Source organism: Notothenia coriiceps, unplaced genomic scaffold (genome assembly GCF_000735185.1).
Source record: "Notothenia coriiceps isolate Sejong01 unplaced genomic scaffold, NC01 NC01_scaffold00011854, whole genome shotgun sequence".
NCBI classification, from domain to species: domain Eukaryota; kingdom Metazoa; phylum Chordata; class Actinopteri; order Perciformes; family Nototheniidae; genus Notothenia; species Notothenia coriiceps.
In genome coordinates, this window is record NW_011344555.1 from 126,695 (window position 1) to 151,566 (window position 24,872).

General features: G+C 41.3%; 1 protein-coding gene across 2 annotated transcripts; it reads left to right on the plus strand.

Moving 5' to 3' along the window:
• The first annotated feature begins 1,000 nt into the window (after window positions 1-1,000).
• On the plus strand, window positions 1,001-18,768 carry pdgfra (platelet-derived growth factor receptor, alpha polypeptide). 2 transcript variants are annotated; one of them, XM_010773011.1, is made up of 29 exons: window positions 1,001-1,209; window positions 3,453-3,534; window positions 3,625-3,915; window positions 4,102-4,362; window positions 4,770-4,909; window positions 5,840-6,002; window positions 6,402-6,594; window positions 7,037-7,152; window positions 7,252-7,548; window positions 7,639-7,905; window positions 8,130-8,260; window positions 8,365-8,533; window positions 8,638-8,827; window positions 8,958-9,073; window positions 9,206-9,332; window positions 9,459-9,655; window positions 10,797-10,891; window positions 11,267-11,399; window positions 11,708-11,812; window positions 12,289-12,399; window positions 12,793-12,946; window positions 13,643-13,794; window positions 14,085-14,200; window positions 14,749-14,871; window positions 14,969-15,080; window positions 15,174-15,273; window positions 15,449-15,554; window positions 16,231-16,466; window positions 16,858-18,768. In XM_010773011.1, the coding sequence occupies exons 2-29, from the start codon at window positions 3,471-3,473 to the stop codon at window positions 17,003-17,005; spliced, it is 4,413 nt and encodes a 1,470-aa protein (XP_010771313.1). In that variant the 5' UTR covers window positions 1,001-1,209; window positions 3,453-3,470; the 3' UTR covers window positions 17,006-18,768. The 2 variants fall into 2 exon arrangements, with proteins under 2 accessions (XP_010771313.1, XP_010771314.1); XM_010773012.1 differs by having other exon boundaries at window positions 6,405-6,594.
• The last annotated feature ends 6,104 nt before the right edge of the window (window positions 18,769-24,872 follow it).

Here is a 24,872-nt window from a genome sequence, read left to right on the forward strand (position 1 = left end):
AAGACTCAATAACGTCTGTATAAGGTTCTTCAAACGACTCAGTGTTTCCCGCGGACGGGTGAAACACGACACCACTCGACTATTATTTACATCTTGACAGTATCAATAAACACAGTTTTTATACCGGGGTGTTACGGTAGCTCAGCTTCACGACACACCCAACCTGGTGAGACGTTCATCGGCCCCGGGGCTGAGCTCCATGCAGAGACACCGGTCTGATGCCCCTCGTCTGTGCCCAGAGATAGGTGATTCATTGCGGCCCATTATTCTCCTGTTGCCGGTCAGGTGAGCCCCAGGGTTAGGGGGCTGGGGTAAAACCCCCAAAACTCGCTTGATAGCTGACGCTTGTGCGTGCCAGTAAACAGGACTCACAATGGTTTTCTGTGGAAAACAAGAAAAACACAATGGTGTCATTTATATCATTAAAATGTAAAACAAAAACACCGAGAGAACGCGCGCGCGTGTGTGCGTGTGTGTGTGTGTGTGTGTGTGTGTGTTTGTAAGAGAGCGAGAGAGGGTCTGATGTGGCTGCTTGTGAAATGGTGGTGTTGGAGCGCCCTCTATGAGTTCATCGCTCCACTGTTCCCAGTTTGACTGCTGCAAAATAACTGTGTCTATTTGCTGTGATGCACTTCTTTAATCAGAACATTTGTAAAAAGAGTTCAAAATTGTATATTTTGATGCTTGGTAAAATTGACTGCTATACCATATACACGCACAGAACAAGAATTTCAGAAAGTGAAGTCTATGCAGATGGAACATAACAATCTCAAAAATACATCAGATACTTCTGTCCTCCAAAAATGCTCTCATTATAAACTCCATGAAAATGAAAATCTGTTTTTCTCCAGGGATATTCGTCTGTATGTTTCCCCTAAAAAGACTCTTACTTTGAAAAGGGGTCCTGCGTTCGAAGGGAGGAGAGGGGGGTGTCATTTCCTGAGAGTTATTTACTTTGAGCCAGATGATTACTTTTTTCGGAGGGAGGAGGGAGGACTGTAACATTGAATCAGTTACAGGTCGCTTAGCTGGAGCGCAGTTGTGAGGACGGTCGAAGATGCGGACAGAGGGTTGCACTTATGCTCTCACAGCGCAGGATCTCTGAGGATTATAGCCGCTGCAAAGGACCCTTACTGCGCTTTTTGGAGCGACCAATTCACAGTGGATATATTTACACGAAAGGAATATAAAGAGGGGATTACTAAAAAGGTAATTGAAAGGCTGCTGGGATCCAAAAGATGATTGAAACACAATTCTACTCAGTCTTTTGTATAAAAAGTTTAGGGTGTTTTTTGTATCGAGTAGAGCGTTATGCATATTAAATAGAAGTATACGCTAGATGTCTAATAGGAGTTTAATTGCAGTTTTAATTAATTGATCCAATTATAACAATATTCACCATTCTGAAAATGTTTCAGAAAAAAGTTATATTCAGTTATTTGAGAATGCACTGCTGTAATGGTAGTTTTATGCAACTTCTGCAAAAGGCAATGCATTTTCTTTTAGATTAGATTTATATTCCCCACCATATGGTCTCACCCCTGGACGCCCTGCAGGGAGATGTCCCTGACTCTGCGGGATAAAAGCGCTCGGTTTCGGCCTCACAGCTGGAGGTGTCACCTCGAAATGTGAAGGCACCATTGTTGGATGCTGCCTGGCATGTAATAGGAAACACATTGGGAAATGTTCATCACATTCTTTTCTCGTCTGCCCGTGGAATGTGAGGAATTAAAACGGAAAATCGGCACTGGACTGAGCTTGACTGAGGCTCAGAGCTACAGCTGAATGGATTCAAAAGGAGGAAAGAAGAACTTAGTGTGGAGCCACAACGCATTCTTTATTAACCACCCTGCTGTGTCACCAACGGTTTTTGCCTAGGAATACTGCTTGTGGCCAAAAATCTAGACAAAGAAATAAATAAAAACAATTTTCATGGTAAATGCACAATTGCCTTTTTGGACGGATGTTGTTTTCAAAGAAATCAATGGATTAAAATGAACCATGTCACCGTGAGTGGAGGGCAGAAAGTTGAGACAAGCCTTATCAGCTGTTGCTCAAATGTTTCCAGCAGCAGAACGATGCTTTTGCTATCTGCCACAATCGTTGAGTGGCTTGCTGGGACACGGGAATAAAAGAAGGACATGCAAGCAGTCTGACTGCCACTCCAGGGTTAGTTAGATTTACGCGCAGTGGCTGCAGGATCCTCGCCAAAGCCAACACAAAATTCCTTTATTGAAATTGTTTGAGACAAGGCGTGTGCACAAACACGTCAACAAGCATTAGGCTTTTTGTCAGCTATTCCCACGCGGATATGTACTTTTGTGCGAGTTGCGTCCGCTAATTATAGAGTTAAAGAAACCCAGGTCGCATAATTTAGGCCTTTTAGAACGAACCAGAGCGCAAAGCCACAGGAAGCTATGCAAGGGCCAAACGGTTTTTATTGTTTGGTGACATTGTCCATGGAAGATACAGAATATCCACAAAGGTCCCCTGAAAAGGAATGGACACAATCAGAAATGTAAAGCTAATAAATGTTAAATAACTTACAAAGCAGAGGTGGTTTGTTTTGGAATTGGAGAAGAACAGATAATGTTTAGAAGAAGTTGTTTTTGTGAGCGCCTCATGTGTGGCCCCTGATTCTAGGTCAGACAGACATAATGGAAAACAGACAGACAGACAGTCAAACAGAGAAAAGGTTATATCCGCTGCAGGAATTCTTGACAAAACTAAGCCTGAGAAGATATCTAAAATTAGTTAATAAATATTACTAAACTTGATAATGTCTTAATAACTCAAATCAAACAATAAAAGGACATTCATAACTGCATTTTAGTTTAAAAAACAAAAACGGTTTTAGTCCAAGCAATAAAAATGAAATGTTCTTCAATGAGACGAAAAAAAATACAACTTTAGAAAGGCGTCCCAACAAACTGGATATAATGAGATTCGAAGAGGCTCAGTGCCCTCAAAAGCTGGACTGTGTCGCCCTCTAGCGGCGGTCCCCATGTTCAGCACGAGCGCAGCAGCCAGAACCGATTTACCTCTATCCAACATCCTGACGCATTGGAATTTACCGTCTTGTTATCTTCACCCTCATCCTACGAAAAATAATTAATGTAGCCCCGTGATAAAATGTAACAGTGTAACTTTTTTCAGTACTGAAATGAGGTGGGAGACCACAAGTTTCGCTGCCAAGTTCCACAAATCCCTCTATAAATCTCTGGGTTTATTATATCAGAGGCATGATAGCGGCAAGGAGTCAGTGTTACTGCACGGCTTTGATTCACGGGGAAATAAGTCAATAAGCCAATGGTTTTATTGATTTAATCGTAATATTGTATAATTGTTTAGAATGTGGACACAGTGTTATCACGTTTTATCAGGAATAAACCATAAACCCAGATATGTTTGCTTTACTTGTTGACTAAATAATACGCTTTCTGTCTTTACAGGCCAGCACATCCATAGTCATGGATGGGGTAAAGGCCTCTCTCGTCTTTGGGGGTATGCTGGTGGTAGGCCTACTGGTTTCAGGTAAACATACAGTAGTAGCCCTATGCATAACATTGCTGTTTTTCACATGTTTTGAAAGTTTCTCTAAATGTTTTCAAAACTATCTTTCAGTTACTTCCGGACTGTCGCCACCTACCATTGTTTCCAACGAAGAAGAGTTCGTCCTGCAGCCCAATTCCGTGTTCAACATAAGCTGTACCGGTAAAAGAAACGTCGTTTGGGCTGAACCCCTGCCGAAAAACACCTTCGTTTACCCGGGATACTACACGGCGACACTTTTCATTTACAATGCAACTGTAGAAAACACCGGCTACTACATGTGCACCTATCAAACACAGGAGGGTGAACTGGAGGACGAACCGGAAGAAGACAATGAGGCCGGAATATATGTCTTCGTCCCAGGTGAATGACATTTTTTGTTGTACATCTGGTGCCAACTGTAATGGCTTTACTGTGCATAATATGGACATTTAAAGTGAGACACAGCAACAGCGATCACTGTTGCTTAAATTAAGTTGATGATTTGATCACAAATGTACCTTTGCACCCAAATCTCATAACTTAGATTACATTTTGTTTCATATCCAGATGCCCTGGCTCCCTTCGTCCCAGAAACCCCTGAAAACTTGGTAGTCCCAATGGAGACACATGGGGTCCCCATCTCCTGCCGTGTGTCAGACCCCAACTCCCATGTCACCCTGAGGAGTGTCCCCAGTGGAGAGGACATGTCTGCCTTCTATGACCACAAAATGGGCTTCTTTGGAAGTCTCTCGCCTGGGCAGTACCAGTGTGAAACCTCAGTGAACGGCCACTCTATCAGAAGTGTTATTTACACTGTGGAGACTGAGGGTATGTTGAGACAACTACGCATTTATAGACCTTAGAATGCGGAAAAAAGGGACATTTCATAGATTTGGTTTAACATTTTCTTAATTTCTTCTGATGTTTTGTATTAAGAATCACTTTAAGTAACAGGATAATGATTAAGAAACTGCACAGCTGGAATCACTCCTCGATTGTGTTTACCATGAGAGCGCTGCATGGTGATCTCACTGCATGACTGCCATGACATTATGTCATTATCACAGAGGGAGATGATTTAACACGTCTGTTTTCACTCTAAGTGTGAGTAAGAGAGTAATGACGACCTACTGAGCCACCTCTCGTGATAAATGAGCTCATGGTTATCAGGTTGTCACTATCTTGGGACCTGTGAGATGACGGTGCTGATATCTGCTCTCTGGTGGTTCCTCTAGTCCCTGCTGAGATGGACCATTTTGACGTGGAAGTAAAAGCCAGTGAGGAGACGGTGAGAGCAGGGCAGTCCTTTAACATCACGTGTGTCGCTCCCATTGGACTGGACTTTCAGCAGCAGTGGCTCCATCCCAAAAAACAGGCAAGATGCAGCCCATTTCCTCTCTGTGTTTTTTTTAAAATGTTTTTTCAATGTAGTCTCCAATATGGCTTCATCCATAATCAGCTTGAACTTCCCAGCCTTCTTGTCCTTTTTCCTTCAACCCTTTGTCACATGTCCATGTCATTTCCTACGCGGCAGCACTGAGCCTTAAATTAACAAATAATGGTTTTGGACCTAAACCTACTTCAGCAGTGGCAAGTGAAATATAGCTCTGAGAATGGCCCTTAGTGGTTACAAAGTATGTGTTAGGAAAGCAGTGACTGAATGTTGTGTCTTCATTATGAGGACGTAGGCCAAACGGCTTTTTCTGCAGTTAACCCAATTTATGCAAGATGCTAACGGGAATTTCAGGTCAAATGGCCTGAGGGGAGCAGGCAGTTCAAAAGAAGGAAAAACAGGATAGTAAATCCTTTGACCCCAGTAACCTAAATACTCGTAGGACAGATGTTGTCTGCACATGACAGCCAGCTTAACATTTAATGCTTTTGAAGTGTTAGCTGAAAGGATATGAAAGAGTTTCATGTGTTTTTTAGTTTTGTTTATATTTATATTCACATTCTTAATCTATAGAACACGTTGTCTGTTATTCTACGTGGGATTCCTTTAAGCCCTTTTCCAGAGACGGTCAGGGTAGGAACGCTGGAGTCTTGACTCCTGGTTTTGTTCTCAGTTGCAATTACAGACTTTTAAAAGACCCTGTGATCCTGATTTATCTCCTGTGGCCTGGCAAGTGTTTTAACCATTAGCCTCCAGCAACACTCCGTGTTCACCAGTTCTCATACATTGTACTGTACCTGTTAAACGGAAGAACACTGACAGATAAAACTTTGAAATATCCTATAACTCAGATATATGTTTTGTTCCGATGAGTAGGATCTCAAATCTATATTATTCTTCCGCTTTGAATAGGCTATGGGTGCAGTTCAGATAAAAGAAACCTCTCCTGACGGGGTCATCTACACCCTCAGTATCCCAAAAGCCACCTCTCAGGACAGCGGCAGCTACGAGTGCTCCGTCACCCACATCATCAGCGGCGAGGTCAGAGTCAGCAGTGTGGCTGTCACCGTCTTTGGTAAGTCTTTGTCTATTCAGAATACATTTTAATACGTTTCAGGGAACTGTTAATATGTGATCACACCGCTTTCTTAAATCCACTTAATGTTATATCATCATCATTCAGATACTTTTGCCCTTACATATGTGCACATGGTGCTCTTTGTGCTGTGTGGAAGTCATTTTCTGCCATCCGACCGTAAAGATTCACCTCTGCTTTCAACATCAGCTACTATGTTTTATGGGATGGCTCCAGCAGATGTGTGTCAAGCAGCAGGCCTTCATTTTACCTTTCTGTCTCTCCACCTACATCTCAATCCTCACTGCGCTGTCCTGCTGTTTTTTTAGTCACTGAATCCTAGACTCAACCCATTTTAATCACCCTTTTTGTTTACTTATTTCCTGTTTCTCTCTTCAGAAGAAAACTCCTTTGTGGCAGTGGATCACAGCGGGATTCAAACATCAGAATTTGTCAGCCTCTTAGAGGAGACAGAGTATACCATCCTCATTAATGCCTACCCAAACCCTAAAGTGTCGTGGCTGAAAGACGGCAAAGCCATGCCACAGACCTACTACATCTTCACCAAAACAAGCCACCTCGAAGGAAATCGGTGAGATATAATGTTAATGTTTTGCGATATATTGAAAGATCAATGGATGAGGCTTTAACATTTTAGTTATCACAGCTGGTATACAGTTCCAGAACTAGTATGACATCTTTGAAAACACATTTATTTTCAACATTAGCATTTATTTTATGCTAATCTAAAATCTAACTACGGTAATCTAAATCTGAAAACAGGGAAACCAATAGCTCTGTCATAACCTGTCTACCAGCAAAGCTCACCAGTCAACATGCTTATGTTTGTTCTGCTAAAAACAAACAATTTCATTCACCAATGTACAGGGGACTTTTTCTAACTACGAGCAGTAACTTCCTAAAGGAATAGTCCAATACATAACCTCCTATAAAACTACAATGTGTAATTTTAACACTTTTAAAGCATAAAAAAATCAATGAGCTTAATATGTGCTTTTATTTTCTACTCACAGGTATCAAAGCATTCTGACATTACGGCAGCCTTTGGTGAAAGACAACGGGAATTATACCATCACAGCCATCAGTGGCTCTCGCACTGCTCACTTCTCCTTTACCCTCAAAGTGAAAGGTAAGATAGATAGATAGATAGATAGATTGATTGATTGATTGATTGATTGATTTATGATCTATGACTGAGTAATTTAAATGTTACTTTACTTTCCTACAGCTCCCACTGCAATGATGTTCCCACCATCCTCGGGCCCTGTGCTGCTGCCACAGGTGGAGGAGATGGTGGTGCCCCTCCACACTCCTTTCACCTTGACCTGTCGGGGAGAAGCAAAACTAGCCTGGGATACGCCACTGGATGTGCACGAGCAAACACAAGAGGACAACAGCGGCCTTTTTGTCACCACCATCACTGTGGACAACGCCAGTGCAATGCACACTGGCTACTACACCTGCTTCTACACCAGAAATACCACTGAGGACACAGAAGACAGCAGCATCTACATCTATGTGCCAGGTACACAGCAAATATGAGCGTGTGTGTTTTTATAATTTGACTTTATTGACTTGGATTTGGTTTATTAACTTTTTTTAAATTCCAAAACAGATCCAGACGTTCCCTTTGTGCCCTCCTCGGTTCCTTTTGGCAACCATGTGCTGTCGGACCAAGAGGAGATGGAGATTCAATGCAGGGTGTCTGATCCCAGTGCTAACGTGACCCTGGTTAACGTTGACACCCAGCTACCTGTGCCCAGCTTTTATGACAGCAAGAGGGGCGCTTTGGGAGTATTCACTGCTGGTACCTACGTCTGTAAGGCTCTAGTAAACGGAGTGGAACACGACAGCGAGGAATACATCGTCCACGGCTGGACAGGTGTGTGTGTGTGTGTGTGTGTGTGTGTGTGTGTGTGTGTGTGTGTGTGTGTGTGTGTGTGTGTGTGTGTGTGTGTGTGTGTGTACTATACATCTTTGCAAGTAAATGTGTGTAAAGTCAAAACTACTTTTAAAATCTGACCTACCTTTGGAATTCTGCTCTGTGTTTTCTTGTGTGGATCTGTGCCCTCACACATTTTGTCCTGGCATATTGTTGTATCTCAGGTGGCGCTGCACTGCATGTCGAGCTGACAGCCAAACGCACTGCTCTGCTTGTGGGAGAAACCATCATAGTGAACTGTCTGGCTAGGGGATCTGAGATTCTGGAAGACCACTGGAAATACCCTGGAATACTGGTGAGAGCAAAGGTCATCCTATGCAGCGCAAAATAAGTGATCCATCTCCCTAAAGGCCTATTCAAAAAACTCAAATCTGCTGATGTTCCTTATCGTTTAAACAGGCTAATCGTGCTATCAAGACAGTGCATGAGAATAAGAGGGATCAGGAGATCCTTTACACCCTGACAATCCAAAAGGCCTCAATCAAGGACAACGGCATCTACTCCTGCTCCATCACTGATATCATCAGTGATGACAGCCAGATAAAGGAACTAGCCATTCGAGTTTTTGGTATGAAATCTTTATAATGTCTACTTGGCATTATCTAATAAATGTGTCTCTTTCCTGTGGTAATGAACTATTACTGATTGTTGGCCTCTCCTCTTTTCTAACAGCAAGTAGGTTCTTGTCCATCACACCGGAGTTCAGGGAATATGAATCGGCAGAGCTGGATGAGGTTCGGGAGTTCAGGGCTGAAATCAGTGCTTTCCCCAGTGCTAATGTCACCTGGCTGAAGGATGGCTTCCCACTGAGCGACATGACGGCGGAGATCACCACCAGCTTCCAGCAGCTCAGCGAGACCAGGTGAGTGTAATGACAAGCTCAAAGTTAACATTCCCACACATTAAGCAGGCCTGTCATTAGGGTTTAGTGCGATAATGAACTTCTATTACTGTGTGTTTATTGCAGTTTCGTTTTTTGTTGCTCTGTTTAGCTACTTGAGCGTTCTTACCCTGATCCGGGCCAAAGAGGAGGACAGCGGGAACTACACCATCCGTGTGGAAAATGGAGAACATATTCGTGACGTCGGGTTAAACCTGGAGGTCAAAGGTAAGAGAGAGGAATGCCCCAAACCCTTCATTACCTTCATGTTCTTAAATACCGCTGTCACAACCTTTTGGCCCAGTTACAGTTTGTCTTTTCCTCACATATTTACACACACTCTGTCGGACTATGTTACAGTTCCTGCAGTTATTCTGGACCTGATGGACATCCACCATGGCTCAGCCAAAGGCCAGGCTGTGGTGTGCATAACCAGAGGGCAGCCCACTCCTGTGGTGGAGTGGTTCGTCTGCAAGAACATCAAACAGTAAGTCTTCTTTAGTGCAATAATCTTCTGCTCGTCAGCCAACAGAAATAACTTTTATTCCAGAAACATGAAGTCACTCTTCATTCTAAATTAATAATATATCTGTCTTCTGTTTTTTACATTAAGCTGTGCCAATGACTCGTCTTCCTGGGTGCCCCTCCCCGCCAACTCCACGGAGATCACAATGGATTCGCGCTTTGACGAGGAAAATAACCTGGAGAGTCAAGTCACGTTTGGTCATCTGGAAAGCACGCTGGCAGTGCGCTGCCTCGCCAGGAACGAAATGGCCGCCGTCAGCAGGGAGGTCAAACTGGTGTCCAATGGTAATAATACCTTTAATGTAACAACCCTTTTCATGGCAGTCACAGTCATAACATACCTTACGTTACACAAGGTCGCCAATACAACACTTAACAAAAGTCAACTAATGAAAACATCAACAAAATGAGCAATAGAGCAGCTAGTGTAGTTGGAGCAGTTAAATTGAGTAAGCTTTAGTTAAAAAAAATATATTTTGATCAGATTTGTATTCTATAAAGAGTGAGTTCCAAGGTTTGGGTGCAGCTTTAGAGAACAGCCCTGGGACCCATTGTTTTATGGCTGGTTGTTGTAAGAACACACACACATGGTTGTTGGTTTCCCTTTTCCTCTCAGATCAGCTTTTAAATGGACAAGTAAGGTTGTTGTTTCCACCTTGGTTCCTCTGATGTTCCTTCCAGTCCCAACACTCATAGTGCGAGAGGCTGTGTGAGTGCCTGTGTTCAGTGCCGGATTAGTGCTGTCAGTGTTACAGCAGCTGTCACATGATGAGTTTGTGGTGAGACAGCTGATAGGGGGCTGTGCTTTAACCGTGAGGAAGGGGCCTTTTTCTGACAGCTAAGCAAGTGATCATTTGGGCATTTGGTCCGACCAGATGAGCTTTACACCCCCACACTCACCCCCTACGACTGCTCCTTCTCAGCCTAAGTGCCTGCACTCCTCCCCACCCCCTCACCTTCCCTGTTATCTTACCAGCATACCTTTTGGTCCTGTTAAAAATACGGCCGATGGATCTATTAGTTTTAGAGGCCTGACAGAAGATCTTTATCATGCAACAAGCGGAACACAAAAGGAAGTATCACAATATTTGTGTTATATCTATATCTATGCCAAAGTATTTACACAATGAGATTTTGATACATAATCAACATTAATTTGGATATAATGACTGAGTGGCAAGGCAAATTATTTAATAGTCTGGTGACTGTAATGCAGCATTAAAAATAGGAAAAGACACATTATGCAACATGACGATAACCAACAACTAATAACATATCATACACACATATCGATATAATATCAATGTATTGCCCAGACCTAAATGTAAGCATTTCATGTTGTCATGACACCGGACACATGTTAGATCCATGTGTTGAATGTGATGTCCATCTAACATGTGTGCCCGCTGGCTCTCCTCCCGAACAGGCCCTCACCCAGAGCTGACTGTAGCTGCTGCTGTGCTGGTGCTCCTGGTCATTGTCATCATCTCACTCATTGTCTTGGTTATTATCTGGAAACAGGTACTGTTACCACCATTCTGCATTCATTCTCACATATTCCCTCTCACATCTATGCTTCTACTCTCCCACATGTTTATGTATTTTGGGAACTTTGCAAAATCAAGCCTTTGTTTGATGATTTATGTTTTCAGATACAGACCGCAATCTTAAAATAAATGATGATTGTGGTTTATGACAATTAACAATGTTTAAGAACTATCCACAAAATAACAACAATACTATCCAGAGTAAAAGTATCTTGAGCTCATAAATTAAATACAATTTAGAGGCAGAGTTTGCAAGGCTAGGAGAAAATTGCTGAAAATTGTCCCAAAATCCAAATATACGGAAGAAGCACATCAAGAGTTTTAACCTTATCTGTGTTTTGTCTTACAGAAGCCACGTTATGAGATCCGCTGGAGGGTCATAGAGTCTGTGAGCCCAGACGGCCATGAGTACATCTATGTGGATCCCATGCAGCTTCCCTACGACTCCAGATGGGAATTCCCCCGTGACAGACTTGTGCTCGGTAAGCCCACTGTTATTTACAATGTGCTAAAAGCTGTATCCTTGTCTCAGTGGCTCTGTGGCCACCATGCAGGGATGTTCTGGTCACGAGGCTGCCATGAGCTTATCTCACTCGGGCAGAAGGGGTTTTCTGGCTGGAGTTTGCTTTGCCTCAGTGATCAAGGGGACATTCGGCCACTGAAAGAGTCACAGTAGAGAAAGCAGAGGCCTCTGAAGTTATCAGCTGTGTTTGCATGACTGTGTCTTATGCAGGATATTTTTGCTTTTCGTTATTATTAATCGATTCCGTTGCTGTTGTGTTTTCCTCAGGTCGTATCCTTGGCTCTGGAGCCTTTGGGAAGGTGGTCGAGGGCACTGCTTACGGACTCAGCCGCTCCCAACCTGTCATGAAGGTGGCAGTGAAAATGCTGAAACGTGAGTTTAACAGATTACAATTTGATTACAATTACAGAACATTTAAGCTACGATGCTGCCAGTCATCTGATATGTTTCTTTAAACCAGTGAAGGTCATTAGTTGGGGAATTGTTACTTCTGCAACTTAACTATACTACACATGAAACTGTAAGGCGTACCTCAATCCTCACTTTTCTTTTCTTCAATTTCAAGTATATTGCAAAGATGAATTTCTAATATCCATTGTGGCATTGTTTTATGACGTCTAATTGCCAAACAAGGGGGTGGACAGGTTAGAGAGCATTACAATCTTATGCAGGACTCTGTACCTGTAGGGGCAAGATGGGAAAATAGTGATAGAAAGAAAGACATGCACAACTATAAAGGCATTTTCTACACAAAGATGAAGCTAATGATAGAATTCTTGGCTGAATGAGGTTTGTTTGATGGTCTGATGTTGTGTGATGATAGTCACGGTTGCTGTGCCTTCTTTCAGCCACGGCCCGCTCCAGTGAGAAACAGGCCCTGATGTCTGAACTGAAGATCATGACTCATCTTGGACCACATCTCAACATTGTTAACCTCCTGGGAGCGTGCACCAAGTCAGGTGAATAATACACACCCACATTGGAATTATAAAGACACACACACTCCTTCATTGGGAAACACATACTGTATAATAACTGTCAGGTTAACCATTGTTGCCTTTCCCTTGCAATTTAATCTTCAATACAAAAAACACCCACATGCTGCCTAAACCTGCATTCACACACAGTCAGTCATACAGATTTGGAATTTACAGATTTCCCATTTACAGCTCTAACAGCCAAAAAGATTGACAGCCTTGTCTCCTCTCTTGGTGGGTGTGGTATTTTAATAGGCTTTATGGGAAAGTGGAGGCTTGCCCTCTTGACTGTGCTTTTAGCCTTTACGAGCCTCTGATAAGATTAGCCTGCAGACTGACGCCGATGCATGACTTTATCTGCTGTTTTGTTCCCAGGCCCTATCAACATTATCACTGAATACTGCTTCTACGGGGACCTGGTCAACCATCTGCACAAGAACAGGGAGAACTTCATCAGCCTGAACCCAGAGAAAAGTAAAAAAGAGATGGATATCTTTGGAATCAACCTAGTGGATGAGAGCAGCAGGAGGTAACGATTATACCTTTCACAGTTTGCATGCATGCAGTTACAAGTGCACTATTTATTTCTGGAATTATCCTTGTGATTCAGACACTTATTGTGTTTGGAAAATATGAAATAATAGACATACAAATTACACTTTTTACATCATTTCACTCCCTCTTAGCCACTCCCGAATATTACAGCCATCGTCACAACAATTTGCACAATCGTCTCTCACACACTAATTCTCTCCCCTGCCCCTTAATCGGTAACTCTATCGCCATTTTCGCCATGGTTGAGGATTGTCTGGCGTCTTCACCTAATCAAATCGCAGTCTGAAGTGGTTTCAGCTTTCAACCTAATTTCATTGTAATGGGGGTACCTGTTAATTCTGTTCGCTCAGATGTTCATGGTGAAACAACAGCCCTCCATTTTCCTCCGAGGCTCATCTGTGTTGATGGATGACTCACAGTGACCACACCTCGAATTGACCATAACATGATTTAATCCCGGCTACCATGTTAGGCTCAACCACATCTTCCTCTAAATCTAGCCAGAGGGAGGGAGAGGATTTAAGGGCACAAGCACATTGACAAACACACAATAGAGGGCTGAAAAACATAATGTTTTATCACTATTGTGTTTCATGTGGTTCAATGTTCCCACAGCATGTCCTCGCCTCATCACTAACAGCATTTATTTCTCTTTTATCTTTGCACACAGCTATGTGATTCTGTCCTTTGAGAGCAAAGGAGACTACATGGATATGAAGCAGAGTGACAACACTCAGTATGTTCCCATGCTGGAGATGAACAATGCCTCTAAGTACTCAGACATCCAGAAATCTGACTATGACCACCCTCCCTCTCAGAAAGGTACGCATACACAGTTTCTCCCTGTCCTCCTTTCACTCTTTCCACTCTGTGTACTCACTTGACTTTACGGCTGTGTTTGAGTCTGTGTTGGTTAAGGGGTACTCCCTTGTCAGAATTTAGGACTGGTACAACCCTGTAATTATATGGAGAGGATAATTGTAGCACACATATAATAATGCCCGGTTTCTCCCTGCCATTAGTAAAACCAGTGTTTGAGCAGCCAGTACTATATTTACAATACGTGATGAACATATACTCATGGTGTTTTCTGTGTGTGTCTTCTAAACCAGAGGGCGAGATGGACGACCTGATGTCAGAGGACATTAACGAGGGCCTCACCACCACAGATCTGCTCAGTTTTACTTACCAAGTGGCCAAAGGCATGGAGTTCCTGTCTTCCAAAAATGTACGTCTTGTCCACAGAGGGAAAATGAATGAAAATGTTGTTTTTCTATCCTCTCCATTTGTATAGTTGGGGTTTGCAAACCTCATATACCCTGCAGCCTCACATGCCCCTGCTTCCCACTGGTTGTGGATGTCGTGTCCTAAAATGGGACAGCGGTGCTGTGCCAAAAGGGGGACAGAGACAATCAGCAGCTGTATGATAAGCAGTCTGATGAAGGCTGCTGAGCCCACTCAGGAGGCCAGGGGCTGAATATAGTAGCAGCACAGCTAGGGCTAGAATTACCGGGCGGCCAGAAGCTAGTCATTCAGCTTCATAGTTATTATCCCTAAATATCCAGTGGTCACAGCCATCCCTCCTACTGGCATGTTTACACAAAGACCATGCTTTATAAAGAAATATGAAACAGTATTAAAAATGAACTCGGATGAATTCAAACCCACAGTCGGGAGCCTTGGGAGTTAAATGTGTTTGGACGTGTAGAAATTGAGGCTTGAAAACAATGTGTATGATCATGAGCTGCTACTCACCTTTGCTTTTTCTTTTTGCAGTGTGTGCATCGGGACCTCGCTGCCAGGAATGTCCTCCTCTCTCAGGGCAAGATAGTGAAGATCTGTGACTTCGGACTGGCCCGAGACATCATGCATGACAACAACTATGTCTCCAAAGGGAGTGTAAGTCTCATGAATATCACTTAAACATAGCTTCATTATATTTTTCCATAAAGGTTTTGCCAACATAATTGAGCATGTCCTCTCCTTCATCACACAGACTTTCCTGCCAGTGAAGTGGATGGCGCCAGAGAGTATTTTTGACAACCTGTACACCAGTCTCAGTGATGTTTGGTCATACGGCATCCTGCTCTGGGAGATATTCTCCTTAGGTAAGCCCCCTGCAAACATCTATGAAAGAAAACAAATCCTCGACACTGTTGAAGTAGGATGATAAACTCATGAGAATCTCTTTTGACCTGAAGGTGGCACCCCATACCCAGGGATGGTCGTGGATTCAAGCTTCTACAACAAGATCAAGAGTGGATTCAGGATGTCCAAACCAGAGCACGCACCTGATGACGTGTACGTGATAATTCACACGATGACTGTACTGTTGCTGTGCATGACATGAAGCCTCCCTGACATCCTGATATATGAGGAATGCGTGATAAACAGTGGCTGACATGAGTCATGGCTAAATTACTGGGTGAAGGACAGGTCGTACTGTTCTCTATGTTAACATTGCCTGTTTTTTTAGGTACGAGATGATGATGAAGTGCTGGAACAGCGAGCCGGAAAAGAGGCCGACTTTCCTTGGTCTGAGTGAAACTGTTTCCACTTTGCTGCCCTCCAACTACAAGAAGGTGAGTCTCACGTGACCTCTCACATCCTCCGACCTCTTTGAATTCTTAACACCTGCTTTTTAGTTATGCTACACATTATGTTCCTCTCTTTTTTGGGCATTTTATGGCTGATACGTTTTTTTAAACATCCTCCTCCATGCTTTTGTTTTTATTCACATTGCAGAGTAAGTACAGGTTGAAAATAATTAAAATGCACTCTTTAAGTAGCAGGTTGGTCATTTCCCTTCCACTTCCCCTGAGAGTGCATTCGGAGTGTTTCTGTGGGCTCTGTGTTTTTCTGTAAAACACCAACCTACGAGTGATTAGAGTGCAAAAGCAGCAGCTGGATGTCAGAGCGGCTGCCCTCAGACCGGGTAATGACGCAGCTCCAGCTCTCTCCTCCACCACCCGACCTTCATTTCCCCCTTAAACTGCACACCGCACATGAACACAGCTTCACCTCTGCCTCTACAGAGGTCATTTTTGGGGGGCAGAGGAGGAACTGACGCTGGCTCTAGCACCTGGGGGATAAATAGCATGTGTGATTTTCAGTTTTAACGCACCACCACCCATCTGCCAACACAACCAGTGATCACACTAATACATCAGATCTCCTAAGACATTGTGCCTTGTCTAAAATGTGCATTTGCATTATATTAAGCATTTAATAATAATGTTCATCTGTATTTCTTTGCAGCATTATGAGAGGGTGAACCATGACTTCCTGAAGAGCGACCACCCCGCTGTGACTCGGGTTTGCGTGGAAAACGACGACGCCTATATCGGCATCACCCAAAAGAGCCAGGGCAAGCTGAAGGACAGGGAAAGCGGCTTCGATGAGCAGCGGCTGAGCTCTGACAGCGGCTACATCATCCCCCTGCCAGACCTGGACCCCTTATCTGACGATGAATATGGAAAGAGGAACAGACACGGGTACATAGAACCAAACATTTACCTCCGACACTCTGTGTTGTCTATTTTAGAGGTTTCTTAAAGTGGGAGGCTGAGCTACAAACGGTTTCAGGAAAGGCTCAGTGAATTGAAGTGAGTCAGAAACTAATAATTGCCTTGAACTTGAATGTAATCTGAAGTTGTTTCGATAGACAGTGTTATGCTATCTTGGCTAATTCTTTGAGTGTCTATTAGATCATAACACAATCATGATCCTATAGGCATGCAGGGGTTGAGCGAACCTAAACAAGTAAACTAATAGGAGGGTTTGGCTTTTTTAAAGATTTGTCTGAGGGGAGGTCCCCAGTCTTAGATTTGACAACCCATATTCACCACAGAAGATGCTAACATGAGTTTTTCGTTTCTCCTGCAGCTCTCAGACCTCCGACGAGAGCGCCATTGAGACGGGCTCCAGCATCTCTACTTATGCTAAGCGTGAGGGTGAGACTCTGGAGGACATCACGCTGCTGGACGAGATGTGTCTGGACTGTAGTGACCTGGGGGAGGACAGCTTCCTGTGACAACTACCCAGCCTGTGGAGTAGAAGCAGCAAGAAAACGGGTGTTAGGACACAGGAAACTAGAGAAACACTTGTAAATCAACCAAAGACTGGCTGGTGACCCTCTATCCCCTCCATTCCTTTTCCATGACCGCCCGTTCAGAGGACAGAAAACCACTTCACTGTTTGGATGAGTCTGTGGTGACAGCACGGTACGCGCTTTACTTCTCCCTGGACACTGCCCCCTGTTGGGCTGGAGGAGTGAGCGAGCATTAATGAGAACATGACATCAAGGACTCAAAGAACCACCGAGCCTGTGTGTTGGACATATCTAGATAGAAAAGATGAAAAAGATTGTGTTTTTAGTTAGCAGAGCTTTATTCTCGGGCATTCTCTGAACAGCAATATAAGCAAGAAGGGACGATTTCAACAAATTGGACTCAATGAACACCACAGGATATCGTTCAATAGGATATATTAACCACTACTGATGCACTAAAATAAATGAGTCCAATACTAGCAACAGCATTGGCAGGTAAACTGACTTCACACTCACTCACTACAAGATAAGCACCTGATGCTGGCACAATCAGTAGCAAAACTCAGATTTGAAAGCACAAAATCTGAACTTTTTTGTACATGACTATATTCTTTTTTCAATATGTGCGGTAATTCAAATTTATTTTTGTACCTCATCATTATGTAAACATGTATTATTTGTGAATAACGAGTAGATGTTGACCATAGCTGTTTGAATGGTTATGAGAATAGAGCTTTTGAGTACATGCATCTTTGCGGTGTCTCATCTTTTGCCCAAATACATTATGTTCTCAAATAATGATCATCATCCCTGATAAGGACTTCAGTCATATGTGTCATATGGGCTTTGAAAAACAAAACGAAGTGTGATTGTATTGTAAATAGATCGAGAGTTGTTTTATAAGAGAGACTTATTGGGAAACAGTATTTTATATAAGCACATATTAAGCGTCTGCACCCAAACTCAGCCCCGTGGAGCCAATGGTTTGGATGAATCCATTAAAAACAGAAATAAATATCACTCTTAACAAAAGGAAAAACTATGGAAACATTTGCTAAAATAGCATCATATAGTCTGAAAATATTACACATATTCATATTTTCCAATGTGTTCAAGTATGATATGGAGAGTTATCAATTTAAGTAAAAAAAAAAGGGAAAATGAAAGCAATCAAAGAGAAACCCAGCTCATCAAGTCAATGAACACGGAAAATATATATATATATATCTCCAATAGCTTCACTAGCAGCTGTGTCCTCCTGTCTCATATTTTATCTAATGTCCTGACGTCTATTAGCAGGTTAGTTATAATAAGACACTAGATGGACTAGAGATTTATGTCGATCTGATGTTATACATCAGTTATGTGTAGACTGTGTAATCCTCTGTATCCTCCAGCTACTGTACCAGCTGTGCCACTGCCTTTGCCTCTTCCTGTTGACTGTGATATAATCTGCAATCATTTGTTGCACTTTTTGCTTTTTCCATATTGTTTTGGATGTTGCAGTAAAAAAAAACAAGAAAAAAGTACTTCAGAAAGGTCCTGCTTTGGCTTTAGATGTGTAAAGCTGTGTGGATGTGAATGTTTGTGCAGCAGGTGAGTGATTTGTTGTTGACGGTACAGTATCTGTAACTATAGGTAATCACACCCAATATGTCGATTTAATACTGTGTTTCATTATGTTACACCATGTACATTCAGATGATTTATATTTCAATAAATGATTTATAATATAAAAAGAGTAAGACTTGTCCTTGCTCACTGTGTTTTAATAGTATCACACAACCAAATGGAAAAAAATCAGTTGCAGACAATTATTTATGAGGCGTGTGTCTATGGAATGGGAGGAAATTGCCAAATAAATAACTTTATTGTTCAATTTTGTCAACAATGCGACAGAATATTTAGCATTCCTGGACAGGAATAATGAGACTCATATTGTATATTTGGCAACATAACATATTGGTAAATAACATCAATATGAATAATACAAGACTGGAAAAGGAAATGTGCTCTATATGTTATTTTCATACACCCAAGCACTGGGTGTATGTGTTTGACCATTGTCACACAACGGTCACACACATGACCGGTAGTGGCGGAAGAAATAAAATACAGATATCAAGTACAACTTTCTGTACAACAATGTATTATCCAAACATATAAATTATGCAGTAAAATGCATGACATTATTATGTCTTTACTCATGCAACAATGTTAACACAGGTTTTTACTGTTCTTGCTCGTCAAGCTAGCGTTTGTTTTTAATATTTAAAAATATGGTTCTCCCTTCCAAAGGATTGTGAGATAAAGAATTGGGGAAAGTAAAAGACAATGCAAAGCTGTATTAATTTATTAAAATGTTGTAAAGTTGTGTTAAAAAATATTGGGCAAACTCTCCTTTTTGGCCTCAGCAGATACATTTGTAATGAAACCGTCTAATGTCTCTTTGTGGAACTGCTTTCTTATTTGAGGTAAGTACAGTACAGTACTTTTGTCAAGTAGTTAACTTGCTTTTTATGCATTCAATAGCTCACATATTGTGTGCACAATAACAATCTCTCACAAGAGAGAGCTTTCCCATGTGCTCACCTGCAATATGGAGGTCAGTCATTAGAGGGCCACGAGCTCACTACCAGGCTGCCGACTACTTTGGCAACACAGTGAAAACTATTAAGTCATAATATATGATACCCTTTGATTTCAGTGTCGCTGCTTTGTATTGATTTGTGTTGTTCAGGTTTAAGACTTTACTAAACCATCCTAACAAGTGTCAGCAGTACTTGCTCACAACAGAGAGTGACTAGTAATTAGCCTCTCTTTCCACTAGGGGGAGGTAGTGTCTCGATAATGAGGGTGGGAGATGAAGTGAGAAAGAGGAAGGTCACCATGATGAAAATAATCTGAGCCTGCATACATGGGTGTACTTCAATACTAGCTTTAACCCCGACCATCACCATAAGGTGTGTGTTTTGAGGAAAGTATAGTTTTGATCAATGCGGCCAGAGCTGCATACACCTGCAATCCATTTGAAACCATCTCATGACGCAAACTATCTAACATGCTGTTTAACTGCGACTTTTACTGGAATCAAGAGGCATTACAGTTCATCATCTTAAATACACACATAGCCTAATTTTGAACATGCATTTTATTACTTTTTTAAAAACTCAACCCATCTGCACAGTTATAGGACTTAAAAAAATAACAACTTTTCCCTTGTTTGATTTACTAATTCAGTCGTGTTGAACTTGCTAACATTGTAAGCCTAGTGCTGCTGCTGGGTCAACATGCTCCAAACTGTAGCTGCAGGCAGGGATGGTTAGTAGAGATGTGATTGAGGCACCTGGTAAACATATCGCTGTGCTAAGACTCCACAGTTGAAGGTTAACGTGCAGGTTTTCTTGCTGCAGATATTAAACAGCATGAGCTTGGATTTATTTTAGATATCTTTATGATCGCTTATGTCTGCACCTGGGACAATAAATCAAACCCCTCACATCAGGGATTCAGTGAAATATTGACAGTCTGTCGAGGTCAAATGTGAACTGCAGTCTGTCAGCAGGGGCTTGCAAATGGAACAAATTGTTTTATGAGAGAAAAACCTACATTACATCCAAATATGTCACACTGATAAAGTGTTATTCCTGTTTGGAACATAATGACTCAGCCCAGAACGGCCTCATAGGAGCCTTTGTTCTTGAGAAAAATAAAGCCCCCTGCGGTGCACGGGGTGAATATGAGATCCCCTCATGATGCTAACAAATGTGCCATTTGAACTTTGCTCAACATGTGACAAGCATGTAAAGTGTCTGGGTTAATGTTTACAATAAAATAACTGTATGTTTGGCAGAACGGTTGGGTTTATGGAAATGTATTAGAGGGAAACATATCTGATGAGAGTCTATTCACAAATGCAAAGCTTCAGTTCAAGTAAAATAAAAAGGGAACTCTTTTAGGGTTTGGAAAAAAATATGAAAATACAGATTTCAAAAATATTAATGTCAGCATTTATAAGAAATGAACAAGAATAAACAGTTGAGGCTGATGGGAATGTCATTTGTTTTTTAAATAACAACCTGTTGATGTATTAAATGTCAGAGGATCGTCAAAACATGGCAATCCACCACATATTTCCATCTACTGGAAAGTCATAGAATCACAGAATGCATTAAGATTGTCTGTCTGTCAAAATTCGTAACAATCTGTCCTGAAGATGATGAGATACGATGAGATATTTCAGGCAAACACATCTGGTCACAAAGCTTTTAAATAAATTCTCTGGGGAGCATGACTGTATGTTCAACATTTCAAGGCTATTTAGACTGCCATACTCTCTCTCTCTCTCTCTCTCTCTCTCTCTCTCTCTCTCTCACACTCACACACACATGCACACACACGCACGCACACATTTACAGTTAAAGTAAAGCAAATCAACCTAACAACCTAACCTAACAAATGTGCTAATATGAAAAGATAACAATCTCGCTGTGGGGAGAGGAGGGACACAAAGCCACTGTCAACACTTGTTTATTTATAAAGCGATTTGGTGTGCTGCTGATACATTTCACACAGTTGGCTTCATATCTCAGGCTAATCTACCGAGCCGCTGCAGGGTTTTTGGTCTCAGTCAAAATGTGTCGGGGATGTGTACTCAAACAAACCTGGAGTACAAAAAACTACTGTTGGGCTGGTTAGCACACAGAAATATGTAACAAATCATATGATTGGATTCTGGTTGACCCTAGCTGCCTTTCAATAGGAACAATTATTTTTCTTTGATTTGCTGAGGGAAGGTTGAAAAGCAAATATATTGCAGAAACAGAGCACAAATGGTGCATCTTCTTGAACTGAACTGACACCGGATTTAGAATAACAAATAAAGATCTCTCTCAACATTATGGAATATAGACTTAGGCCTTGCCACATCATGAATCATGAGAGAGATTGAGGGAAATGTGATTGCATCATGTATTACTTTGGAGGAGTGAGAGGGAATCTGATTTCGATATATGTGGCTGCAGGAGTGAGTGTTAGACAATTAGATTAAGGATCTGTTTGGTTTGTTTGATATGTAACATCAGTCTCCCTCGTGAAACTCGACACCCTGTTGCTGTCTGTGTGGTCTCCATCCTCCGCTCCTCTGGGAGAGTAGAGGTCCAGGAGCGGTCCAGAGTTTAGACAGATCTGCTGTAAAACAGATTTGTCTCTTGGCCGCCACGTGTCCTGTAGGCCGGTGTCCCATTTCAAGATTTTTCTCTAAGACCCCGGCATGTGCTTCCCAGGCTTTTTGTTTAACACGGCATCATATCCAGATTAGAACACCATCATACTGTCACGATTTGTCACATGAAAATGGGACAATAAACAGCATTTAGATTCAATAATCAGCCCTTTTAGCCTAAACTTAAAAGACACATACATACAGTTGCAAGAAAAAGTATGTGAAGCCTTTGGAATTACCTGGATTTCTGCATAAGTTGGTCATAAAATGGAGGAAGCCACTGCTGTCCAGAAAAAACATTGCTGCACGTTTGAAGTTTGCAAAAGAGCACCTGGATGTTCCACAGCACTACTGGCAAAATATTCTGTGGACAGATGAAACCAAAGTTGAGTTGTTTGGAAGGAACACACAACGCTATGTGTGGAGAAAAAAAGGCACAGCACACCAACATCAAAACCTCATCCCAACTGTGAAGTATTTCTCCACACATAGCGTTGTGTGTTCCTTCCAAACAACTCAACTTTGGTTNAAGAGAGTTTTTTTCCACAGCAGGGGATATTGTAAACGCCCAAACATCCCAGCTTCTACCTGGAACTGTGGACATGCTCATATTCCTAAAAGATAACCTTGATGATGCTGACTGAGTGAGTTAGAGTTGAGTTACTTGAAAAACTAAATTGAAACTTTATTTATTCTATTGCAGGGTCTGATTATTATATTGTTGACACTTTAAAATACTACTATCCTACTAAAATGCTCTACAAATTAGATTAATTGTTTAATGAAGAAATAAAAAACAAAACAAACAAAAAAACACATTTTTTTCCTTTATTTTTCAATATTGCGATAAATATCGTACCGTGGACTTTTTATCGCGATATTATCGTACCGTGAGTTTTTGGTATCGTTACATCCCTAGTCAAAACCCTTTAGAGATAGTATTAATACTGGAACACTGATTGTGTATTTCTAAAACTTTATTTCAAAAGCAACATCTGGATTTTTCTTACGGTTTAAGGAATAACTACACAGGGTTTATTCCTCGTGTTTGTCTGTGGATGTTATTTTCTGAATCCACTTGTCAATACACCAAAGGTTGTCCAGCAGATGGTGATGCAACCTGCTTGTCCTCCATTTTGTGATTTCCTGCAGATTTCCATAATATTGTTTAAGAGTCTAAATGCACCTTCTTATCATTATCAACACGTTCATTTGAAAATGTTTGACGTGTCTAAAATTTTTTTCACATTATTTGTTTTGCTTAGTATTTCATGACTTTTCCAAATTTAGTGAGGACTAATGGGTAAATGCAAATGTAAAAAAAACGACCCTCTGCTTTAGTTATTGGTCCTTTAACAACATCAAAAAGATTTTCCTTTAACATTTTATTTCAGTCAATGAGATTTTATGGTGATTTATACATTTTTCGATAGTCACGTAATAGGAATTCTGGATGTATAAAGGGGTCTGTGGGGGGGAAGGTTGGGGTAATGTTTTATTTAAATGGTTATTTAGGTAGCCAACTAAGATTCCTAAAGCACCAGAGACATACATGTTGGTTAACATTTGGAATATGATCATTGTCTTGAGTTTTAAACTACAAATTGACCACAGAGGATTAAGGGTGTAAAGTAAATCTGAGGATAACAGGAGGGTTCAAATGTATTTCAATTGGCCTTAATTAACAAATTAAATATATTTAATTCATATATTAAATAGAATATTTGATGCATCCATTTTTTTTCAGTTTATTAATAATTCATATTTTTTTAATAATACAATTATATTTCAATGTATTTATTATTATTATATTTATGAAAAATAAATTAATAATACATTTTATTTTTTTTATTTTAATGTATTNTGGTGTATTGACAAGTGGATTCAGAAAATAACATCCACAGACAAACACGAGGAATAAACCCTGTGTAGTTATTCCTTAAACCGTAAGAAAAATCCAGATTTTGATTTTGAAATAAAGTTTTAGAAATACACAATCAGTGTTCCAGTATTAATACTATCTCTACAGGGTTTTGACAGATGAGAGCTTGGAGTATTTTAATTACATTTATTTAGCAAAGAAGGTTTTTCTGAATGCTAAAAAATATTGATTCATAGTCGATAGTTTAAAAGTTAACCATTTGGTATCAGCTCTAACCATAGCTCAATTTCTTACTTGTTTTCTTAGCGTGTGAAGTGAAGATCGATACCACTCGTGCATAATGCGTTTCAGATCCTTTAACGGTAAAAGCTGAAGGCAATCAATTCCTGAGCTTTTTACTCAGGAACAAATCATCGCTTTTATTGAAGACTATATGAGTCTCTATCTCACTCTGCAAGCCCAACAAATGTCTGCTTATCAACTCTTTTCATATTTACTGGCTGGAATTAGCGCTACGGAAGCCATTCAATATAATTCCTCCTTTATTTTTCAATTGGTTTGGCACATCCATTCTTCTGCAGTTATCTGTAGCATACACACACACACACACACACACACACACACACACACACACACACACACACACACACACACACACACACACACACACACACACACACACACACACACACACACACACACACACACACACACTAACTGTAGACAAACATACACACACACAC